The sequence below is a fragment of the Antennarius striatus genome, chromosome 8 (assembly GCF_040054535.1).
Source record: "Antennarius striatus isolate MH-2024 chromosome 8, ASM4005453v1, whole genome shotgun sequence".
Taxonomy (NCBI): Eukaryota; Metazoa; Chordata; class Actinopteri; order Lophiiformes; family Antennariidae; genus Antennarius; species Antennarius striatus.
The window spans coordinates 23122879-23133620 of NC_090783.1; the positions used below are offsets into that span (position 1 = coordinate 23122879).

General features: G+C 40.8%; 1 protein-coding gene across 1 annotated transcript; it reads left to right on the forward strand.

Moving 5' to 3' along the window:
- Positions 1-144: 144 nt before the first annotated feature.
- tdrd7a (tudor domain containing 7 a) lies at positions 145-10519 on the forward strand. The gene is made up of 24 exons (XM_068322359.1): positions 145-166; positions 1687-1748; positions 1898-2116; positions 2363-2507; positions 2640-2745; positions 2987-3070; positions 3357-3400; positions 3852-3892; positions 4000-4170; positions 4383-4925; positions 5178-5374; positions 5459-5648; positions 6102-6213; positions 6346-6557; positions 6820-6954; positions 7256-7339; positions 7440-7574; positions 7781-7891; positions 8324-8492; positions 8584-8729; positions 8899-9092; positions 9694-9854; positions 9963-10166; positions 10404-10519. The coding sequence occupies exons 3-24, from the start codon at positions 1913-1915 to the stop codon at positions 10430-10432; spliced, it is 3417 nt and encodes a 1138-aa protein (XP_068178460.1). The 5' UTR covers positions 145-166; positions 1687-1748; positions 1898-1912; the 3' UTR covers positions 10433-10519.
- The last annotated feature ends 223 nt before the right edge of the window (positions 10520-10742 follow it).

Genomic DNA, 10742 nt, shown 5'->3' on the forward strand with positions numbered 1-10742 from the left:
TTTTTTGTGTAAATAATTCTACAAAAATACATTAATTTGCTCCTGAAGTTTTAACTGGGATGGCATGTAAAACATTTTGTGATTTGAACTTCAAGTCAGTGCAGCTGACTCACCTGTGTCCCCTTCTGACAACACTTCCAGGAAGAGATACAGCCATAACATACAGGTAGTCTTCAACCTACAATTGATTCCAAAAGGTTGTTCGTAAGCTGAATTGTTTATATGTTGTTATTTATTAAATTTCAATCTTTAATCCCCATATGAGGTCATTTAACTGTCATTACTACTCTAAATAAGAAAGTACATAACATTCCCTAAGACTTAAAAAAAATTACAGGACCAAAAAAACAACATATAAATGAAATTAAATACAGGTATACTTTGACTGTCGACATTTCAAGTTAAATCGTTCACAATTGTATGCCGGTTGACAAAAAAAATACATGGCAGGATAAAAATCAAGTTTACATTATTTTGCTCATCTTTAAATTTGTCTGCCACAATTATTGGAATCGTAAAACCACAAGAAAGCCATTAAAAGCACATAATATCATGTTACTGTATAGGCCTGAGAGACTGGTTTAGAAATGACTTTGGTTGTGATTTGACGACATAAAAATAAAACCTGAATGTGACTTTTTTTTTGTAAGTTTGTACTGCAGTATTTTATAGTACTTTTGAAATCAAATGAAGTCAAAATACTAAAAGTTCAACTTGTGTGATTTACAGTTTAGAAGATGAAAATTAGATTTATAAAATGCAGAACGCTTCTGTGTAGTGCGCCTTTTATGCAGTAGGGGGCGGTAATGAGTCACTTCGGATTAAAAAGTACATTTTAAACCCACGAGGAAGAAAAATTTCAGTCTTGATATTTAGATACTTTCGACAGTTAGCTAGAAACGTCATAACACTGTTTTGTACGAGATTGACGAATAGACTAACTTTAAAACAGATGTAAATTCAACAATAGATTAAATTTTATTTTTCATTCATTTATTATAAACCGTTTTATCTGCTGTGGCGGGTCGCCGGGGGGGGCTGGAGCCTATCCCCCAGCCGTGACTGAATTAATTACCAACGGAACTCGCTGACGTTCAGGTGTGTTTTTGGGCGGCGAATGAAGATTCGTTGGCTGCCTATAATTCCAGGTAAAGTCAATAAGAAACTCTTAATCTGTCACTAAATTTAAACTAATGTTTGGTGGATTGACAAAGATCATTTTGTCACCCAATTAATAACTAGTGTATGCCTGCTAGCGTCATAGACGAGTGAGAAAGCGGCCATTTTTTTTCCCGAAATCGTAAATGTTCAATCTTTCACGCTCCGAATTGTCTATTTAAATATCTTGATTCAGGGACCCAGAACATTGATGGATACTTTGGAATATTTTTTCTTTTCGTTTTCCTAATTATTTTTGCTGCTCGGTTAATCTAATTTCAAATAAATCGTGTCATGATTTACACTGAGGGCTACATCGCCCTCTAGCGGCTACATTGACTTACTGCTGAGTTTGTTAAATTGCTAGTTCGGTTTGAAAATATTTTTTAGAAATAAAGATTACCAAAACTTAAAATGACATTGCGTAATAGTTTATAAACACGCTAATTATGTGTAAAATGGCAGCATACATTTCTGTCATAAATAGTCAACTAGGAAAAGCTTGAAGCCATGTCACGTCTTCTTTAGAAGTGAAGAAGCATCTCGGATCAGAAGTGAATCGTCTTCAAGCTTGAAGCTTTTTCCTGCAGGTCCGGTTGGTTTTATTCCGCACTGATCTCTATCAGGACATGGGTGACTGAGATTGTCCACAGACATAAAGCTCACATTGTGTTTAAATTAAACACATTTACTACTTAGATGCCTCTACGCTGAATCAAAAGTCTTCTTTCTATTTCAGTGTGCATTTGACATAATGTCAGACAGCGAGTCCATTAAAAAGATGTTGAGGTCCGTCCTCCAGTCCATCAAGGGCGGTGTGCCGTTGAGCAGCCTCATGTCTGAGTACAGGTCACTGTGTGGAGAGAACATCCCACTGAAGAAGCTGGGCTTCTCCAACCTGGAGGATTACGTCCGCAGCATCCCATCTGTTGTTCGGATGGAGAATCACATGGGTGAGGTGAGTGGTGGTTGTTTTAGTTTGGGTTTTTAAAAATTTTCTTTTATTTCAGGTCATTGCAATGTCTAGTTATGAAGCAATGTGTTGCACTGATTTATTTTCTGACTTTAATGACCAGTACAATCAGCAGAGATTCAACTCAGATTGCTCGTACTTCATCTGATCTAACTAAATCCAGAGGATTGTGTGCATGTTTACATTGCAATACCATGAATTTTGAAGTGAAATAGTAAATCTGCTCTGTAGTTGAGATGCTTTGCCGCATTGTGTAAAGAGACAGCCCACATCGCAGAGCTGGTGGCCAAGCAGAAGTGCTCAAAGAAATCTGGTCGCTCCCAAGTCATCAACTGCAGCTGGAGATTCAAACGCTCTGACCCTTACATGCTCAATGGTAGAAGACGCACTGCACACAGATAAAGGCATTCATATCCAGACAATACCAGCATATTCTACATGTCCTTCCCTGCATTCCACCAATTTTTTCAGTCTAACCTGATCCAGTATCCCCCGTCTATATATTTAGTGAAGCCGAGGTCCTCTCTCCGCCAACCATCATCCGGTGATGCTTCCAAGTGGATAGGAGCCCGTTCTCTGACCCGTGGTGGCTCCAGTGCCTCGGGCGACTACAGGTGAATAATGTCTAATTGTTTCATAATGAGATGATAATCAGTAGCTGCATTTATAATTTTGTCTGACAGAGAAAGTGCTATCCTGCAGTCTCCAGGTTAAACCTTCTTTCATACACATGCTGGTGCTTGTTTTCTGGGATTTTGAATTTTCTGTCACTCATGTTTGGGAGAATCTAATATATTTGTGTCAGTCTACAAATGAATAAATCAAACTTTAAGTCATTGTCGTCTGAAATATCAGGCAGTTGGATCAGAAGTTGAGCTCAGTCACCCCTGTTGAACACAGAATACCACCGTCTCAGCCAACTCTGAAAGAACCTGAAAGGTGAACTTGTTTGTTTGTATATTCCATTAAATTCTAATTGTTTAATAGCACTTAATCCTTATTTATTTTTCTTGGTTAAACAATTTGATCTAGGATAATTTTGGAATATCAGGTTTTAATGTTATTGTCTTATATAAAACGAACATAAACTATTTAGAAAGTTAACAACAGACTGCTAGAATGACCTGAGTTTGATGTATACCTGAAGCAGAATATATGAATTAAACAACAGCTTGTTGGAGTGGGAAGTACATTATGCTTAATAAAGGTCATATGTTTTCAATAGGAGAAAGAGGGGTTCTGTGAAAGGCAAGAAGAAGAAGCCACAAGGTAAATCGTTGTGTCATGTCTGAATATGAACATCTTGGTTTTTTTCCACCCTGTGAGATTTTTTTTTCAATTGACGTGCCATTTGGCAGGGAGTTCACATCATCAATTTGGTGATAGTCCCAAATTCTGTTTTAAAATACAGCTTTAGAATCCCAAACAAAGCCTAAAATGAATCGATGACCATTTGTGGTATTTTTGTTTTTGACTTTTAATCTCATGGGATTAAAATAAACTAAACTTTATGTTCCTGGTAGTGTTGAATTTCTAAAAGGTTTTTGTTTCCCCAATTAATACTATCTTGGCTGCCACGCTGCACAAAAAAAAGTTTAAACTTTTTGCTTTACGGACTTTGGGTAACGCAGCCAGAAATAGAATTAGTTTATGCAACCTGGATTAGTTAACAACCTGTTGTTTACTGGTTAATCACATTTCTTTGCACATTTTTCCTCAGAGAGTCATTCTGAAGAAATCTCCAGACTCAACCAGTCAGAGGTATGGAAACCTTTGTCCTTTACTTTGTGATTTATTGCACTTTAGTTGTATTTATGTTTTAAATGCAAGTTGTTGTTGTTTTTTAATCTTAAATTTCCCTTATACAGTCTAGTTCCTACAATGTGGAGCTGGTTCAGAGCAGAATGACTCAACTTCTGAAGAAATACTGCAGTGGATTGTGGATGTCAAAAATATCAAAACTCTACAGCACGGAGTTCAATGAGCAGCTCCCCTCTCAGGTACTCAACGATCTGGAGAGGTGGACACGCATCTGTGTGGTGAGTCCACTCTCAATTTAACCGATTACCTTTTCCCACACTCTTGCAGATTGTTTACAGCGCTTTTAAGTGTTTCTTTAATACACGGAAGTGCGCTGCGTTCCGTGAGTCTCGGACAGCAGCGCACTTCTGGATGCTGTCAGCCAATAGAATGTGCGTACGGTATCACGTGACTATCCCCTCTCTGTTTCTGGTTTCTTTTGCTTTTGCAGGTAGAAAAACCTTCCAGCAACCTCCGGAATGATTGCCTCATCTACCCTCCCCTTCCTGCTTCAGCCATATTGTGCAGACCTGCCCATTGCTCAGCTGTTGCCCCCCAGTTGCCTCCTTGTGTCAACTTAGTAGTCAACACCAATGTTAACTGTAAAGTCAGTCACTCCTTGCCTGCAGCTAGAGTCGACCACAAACAAAAGTTTAAAACCCAGGGTCCTACCTGGACTCCCCCAGAGTCCACCAAAGCACCTCCACTGCCTTCCTCTTACAAACTTGGCCCTGACAATTTGACCATTTCCTCTTCTTCCTCAAATTTTGCCCACGGTGCCCCCTTAAGTCCGTCTCCTGTTGTGTTGGCAGAGGTACGCAGTCGAATAAAGGAGCTTCTAGCCAAGTGCAGTCGAGGACTGTGGGCCAGTGCTTTGCCCAAACTCTACATGGACATGTACAAGACATCGTTTCCTGAATGTATTTTGGACAACTTGTCTCTTCTACTGGATATTTGCAATGTGGAGTATGTGACAACACGGGACAAGACGAAGGTAAATAAACACGTTGGCACTGTTTGTATGCGACTTAATACCTGACTATCCAGTTATGTAAGTTAATCTTCTTAGAAAACTGATAAGTTGGAATCATTGTTGATGTAACAAAAAAATAGATTTTTCTCAGTTTTGAAAATGGCCTCCTGCTTACTTTCATCTTTAATCCTGCAGGTAGAGCAAGGCCATCATTTCTACTTACCTGCATGTCTCCTGAATGATTGCATTTATTTGTTTTTTCCATTGAATCAGGCCATCCTGTATTACACCGGCGAAGGAGACATGGAAGCCACAGGCGACCAAGAAATCCAACAGCATGGACTCAGTTATCTGCCCTCCGGTCTGGAGGTGGTGGGTTGTGAGGTGCCTCCCTGTTTGGTGTCGCCTACAGAGCAGTACCCCTCTGTACTGGTTACTGATGCCACGAGTAGCAACACTGTCACTGTGAGGTGGGGGCACATGTTGATGCAGAGATGTGATTGTTTTTGGAGACTAAAATGCATAGAAAAAACCCATCTGTCTTTCTCTTTAAGGTATGTAGGTGAGAACTACTCCGACAGGCAAGAGGCCATGGAGGACACCATGCTCTCCTTCTACAACCAAAACCCCGCCCTCTGTCCTATTTCTGACCTTGTTGTCGGTCAGCTGGTAGCTGTCAGAGAGCAGGATGATGACATAACCAGAGCACAGGTCATTAATATTATGGCCCCTGACAAAGTCAAGGTATCTATTCAGGCCATGTCCACACGTAGCCAGTATTTCCAAAAACTAATATGTTTTTCTACAGTTAGGCCTGTCGTCCACATAAAAACAAAGTTTTGTCACAAAACAATGGTTTTTCAAAGTGAAGATGTTTGAAAAACAATTATACGGTTAAGTGTGGATGGATTTTTTTTTTTTTTTTTCAGATGAGGGCGTGTGGATTAATTTTTTTTTTTTTTAAGCTGTATTAAATATTCCAAGTCAGTTCTATGAGGTTATTTGTATTGTTGGTGTTGCTTAAAATACTTTCATGATTGTCAAAGTTTGCTTTCATTATGACTATGATGATGAGTTTTCATCTTTCATCTTCTGAGCTCAGACAAACAATAGTAATTTTCAATTTGCTGGAGGAAACATTGGAGATATTGAATGGTCAGTATTTCAACAGCAAACAAGATTTTGTCTGTTTTCCAGCTTTACTACGTGGACCACGGTTCTTCTGTGACAACCTCTATGACGAATCTCCTGGAGCTGCACCAGGACTTCTTGTCTTTACCTTTCCAGGCAACGTCTGTTAGACTCGCAGGTACTCGGAACATGTCTTTGGGACATTTATTTTAGTTGATAAAGTGTCACAATTATTGGACAAAGCCATCCAAACTTTCAGCATGTTGTAGGTCATTTACAGCTAAACGCTTCTTGATATTTTGTCTCACAGGTCTCGAGGCATTCGGCTCCCATCCGCTGCTGCTGTCCTCTTTGGACGATTTGGCAGTTGGAAAGGTCCTGCTGATGGAGACCATAAAACCACGGCAACAGGATGAAATGCCTGTGGTCGTCTTGTACGACACGTCGCAGGACGATGAGCTCATCATCAACACTGCCTGTCTGATGACTCTGCAGGACAAGAGCATGAACAATCCTCTGGCTGTAAGCGTGCTGGTGCTAACCGCATGTGAACTTATTTGTTTGTGAAGATAATTAAATGGCTGCAAAGGGTTGTACTGTTTATTGTGCCAACGTTACTCGATGTCATTCAACAGTAGCCAGTGTTGTGTGATGGGAACACAAGAATCATAAGGATTTAATTCAGTTGGAATAAGAACCTGCTGTTTTTTCAGTGATTAAAGTCCTTCACTCTTAGTTTTTTGGGTTTTTTTGTACTAATATGGATCTTCTCATTTCCTTCTAGGTAAATGCTACCTTTTCAGGTGTGTCTGTCACAAATGTGTCTCCAGATGGGATCATCTGCTGCCAGCTGCCCTCCAGAGGGACTGTAAGACTCCGCAAGTTACTGGAGAAAACTGAGGCTGTCTTCATGTCTCAGGTAGACGAAACTTCAAAGTTCATCATGCATTTCCCTTCACATTTAGCGTAGTATAGATATTGAAACTTGACTCTAATGGAATATTAACTATAAAATACTTGTAGTATGAATTTAAGCAATCTGTTCGGATGGCTGCTGCAGACAGATGTTTTAATTCCAATATAATGCACTAGTTTGAACTATTAAGCAAGTTTTATTACAGAATTTGCTCCTGGTATCAACTTTCTGGCATATACAGATTTGATGAGCGTGATCTTTGACATGTTGTTTTTCTCACATGCACCATTCCCATTCCTCCCAGATGACATCTCACTGCTTGGTGTCCAGACCGTTCACTGGCAAGTTCTGTTTAGCCCGATTTAAAGGAAAGTGGTCCAGAGCAGAAGTAAGAGTAGAATAATTTATGTTCTCAAAGTTTTAGGATACTGAAATTTTTTTCATACTACATTTTTGTTACACCCATGCATGTGACTCTGTTCTTTCAGATCACCAACATGCACGGTAACAGAGTGATGGAGCTCCTCTTTATTGATTTTGGCGTTCCAGCAACTGTAGAGGTCACAGAACTCCGAGAGATCCCCCCCGGTTTGCTCAAAGAATTCACAGTCATCCCTCCCCAGGTCAGTTTTAGGAGTATTTTGACCTTAAACTTCAACCAATCCAGTGTCTGGGGAAAGATTTACAAACATGAAATGCTGTTTTGTCATCTTGTATATCAGTAAACATTGTTTCTAAAGGCAATCTGTTTATTATTACGTCAGTTTTATAATTCTTTTTACAAGTGTTTTGTGTGTTTACTGAGTGTGTTTGTCGTTGCTCTTTTCAGGCAACCAAATGTCGTCTGGCTGACGTCAGCAATTCAGAGGGAGACTGGAGCCCAGACATCATCCTGTGGGTAAAAGACAGGATTCTTGGACGTGAAAACTGTAATATAAAGGTAACAGAATGTCGGAAAAGGCTTTTGACTGTGAATGAGTCTTGTTTTCTGAAGGGTCACGCCATAAATAGAGCAGGAAGCAGAACAAAGAAGTAGTAAGATTCAGCACTTAATGACACAAGTACGTTGCGTTCCGTAGGTCTTGGAACCCAATCGCACTTCTGGATGCTGTCGGCCAATAGAGTCTGCATATGATATCACATGACTACCTGCTAAATATCTGCAATGTTGTGCATATTGAAGCATGAACAAGCATAGGGATTACTGTATTAGGAAAAGAACACATCGTGGACTAACGTAACTGTTTAGATTGATGCTTAAAGCTTGCCTAACACACAGTGTTGATCTACCTTTCAATATAACTGCAGATCACTCCAAATCTCCTCGTCCTTGTGTGTCTTTTCTATTTCTCCGCTTGTACCCACATTTCAGGTCATGAAATTGGACAAGCACAAAGATCAGCGACTCGCCTACGTCCACCTCTTCATCGACAACGATGGCAAGGAGCTGCACAGAAGCATCAACCATCAACTGTCCCAATTAACGATGTGGCAAAATTTCACAACGCAAAACAATAACAACACAATCGTCTATCACCCTGGTATGGATAAAGGTCACAAGACTTTGAATTGAAAAGCATTTGTGGTCTCAGTTGTGTTTTACGGCTGTTTTGCATGCGCATCAATTTTTAGTTGAAAGTACTCTGATGGAGAAGTTGACTCTGGGTAGCCTGGTCCCACAACCCGCCATCAGGGCCCCGACCCAACAACCTCCAGGTTTGACAAGCCAGTCTGAAGCGCAGCCGCTTCCGATGCCTCCGCCGCTGGAGCCCCCAAAGGTGAGGGGAGACGGATGAACAGGGGGGGGGGACAGATCCTCCAATGATTGAAATCATAGAATGCAAGTGTATTAATACAGCATCCTCAAACCAAATAATTAACCTTGACAGTTTATTCTTTGGCTATAAAGCCTGACACACACACTTAACACTGTTCCTCTCCTCTCAGCCTGGTGAGTCCATGGATGTGTTCGTGCCATCAGCCTGCCATCCTGGTCACTTCGTGCTCCAGCAATGGAAGGAGATACCTAAGCTGGAGGTGCTGATGGGGGAGATGATCCTTTATTATAACCAGACATGGATGACCAACACCCCTCCACACATTGACAAAGGAGAGGTCTACGCTGCGAGAATAGACAAGAAGTGGGTGATGAGTGACACAAATGTGACCTCTTAGAGCTAGGGCGTGTTAATCCCAGTTGTGTAAAGATCAATATCTATCTTGTGTGCTCTTGTACTGATTGCTTACCTTTCAGAAATTGAAAAATCTGTATTTGCATGTAATTTCCGCACTATAAGGCGTACTGGATTATAAGGCACATCTTCAATGAATGTCATATTTTAAAACTTTTTCATATCCAAGGCGCACTGGCTGCACATCAGATAGGCTTCTTCACTGTGGCATTTTAAATCTCTTCTTAAAACCCACTTCTTTTCCCTGGCATTAGACACCCTTTAGAATGTTTTGTGTATTATTTCACATTATTTTAATTGCGCATCTGTTCTGTTTTTATCTAGTTACTGTGCAGCACTTTGGAAACCTTGTGTTTATTTAAATTGTGCTATATAAATAAAGTGGCACACATAAGGACTAACTGTTGGTTTTTGAGAAAATTAAAGGCTTTTAGGTGCACCTTATAGTGCGGAAAACACTGTACTTGTTGCTGCAATAATGCACAGTGCCAGACAGAAGTTAAATTGGTCTGTTGGTTCATGGCTTAACTTGGTTTCTGCTTCAACCCAGTTGGCACCGCGTGGAGGTGAAAAGGATTCTGGCCAACGGTTTGGTTTCCGTTTACGAACTGGACCACGGAAAGAATGAGCTGGTACCAAGTTCTCTGTTCCAGCCTTTGATAGAGGAATTCAGACATCTCCCCTTCCAGGCCATCGCGGCTCAGCTAGCAGGTTAGATTAGAGTATAATTCTGTGATCGGCATTCATTTTCAATGAGTATTTCTCAGCTATACAAGATGGAACAACAATCTTACTCCTACTGATACGTCTCCCTTCAAGGTGTGACGCAACACCGCTGGTCAGATGCAGCATCCATGGTGTTCAGGAAACGCGTGGAGGATCGAGCGCTGGTGGCCCAGGTGGTTAGCGTGCAGGAGGTGTGTGAGGCTGAAAGAGAGCTTCAGGTCCCGAAGATGACCGTTTACCTCGTGGACACTTCATCGGCAGACGTAGACGTTTGGATCCACAGCATCATGGCAGACAGTGAGTGAGCAGCGAGCTCACTCAGTGTTGGTAGAGTTCTTCCAACTGGTTGTATTAAAAATATTTTGCCAAAGCATTGTCGTAGTGTGTTAACTTTAGATGTGTTGCTGTTCTGACAGTGTGAGAAGTAGCGTTCAGTTCCTGCCAATAGTTCAGTGTTTTATGAATGTGCAACAATTTGCAGTGTGTTTTGCAAATATACACAATTAACCAACTGATTTGCGTTTTTTTGTGTAGATGTTTCTGGAGCACAAAAAAACAGTTGATGTTGAGGACTGTCGAGTCATTTGGCATCCAAGGAATCTCAGTGCGGCTGAAGACATTTCTTACTGCGTTTTGAAATCGCAAGTGTTTCCAACATCCGTCTATAGTCTAGACACACACAACTGGTCATCATGGAAGGGTTGCAGCCAGAAAGCCTTAAGCTGTGGGGGCGAGTCCATGTGGATTAAGAATGCACAAAACATAAGAACTGCATCAACAGACGGTCTGCATCAACAGACGGTCTGCATCAACAGACGGTCTGCGATTACAGTATTTTCTGCACTATAAGGCGCACCTTCAACGAACAGCCTA

Excerpts from the sequence above, each read along its gene's own strand:
- tdrd7a (XM_068322359.1), top strand. The coding sequence starts at position 1,913 with ATGTCAGACAGCGAGTCCATTAAAAAGATGTTGAGGTCCGTCCTCCAG. Across the intron at positions 4,171-4,382 it reads GGTGGACACGCATCTGTGTG|GTAGAAAAACCTTCCAGCAA; the intron begins GTGAGTCCACTC and ends TTGCTTTTGCAG. Across the intron at positions 9,855-9,962 it reads CATCGCGGCTCAGCTAGCAG|GTGTGACGCAACACCGCTGG; the intron begins GTTAGATTAGAG and ends TCTCCCTTCAAG.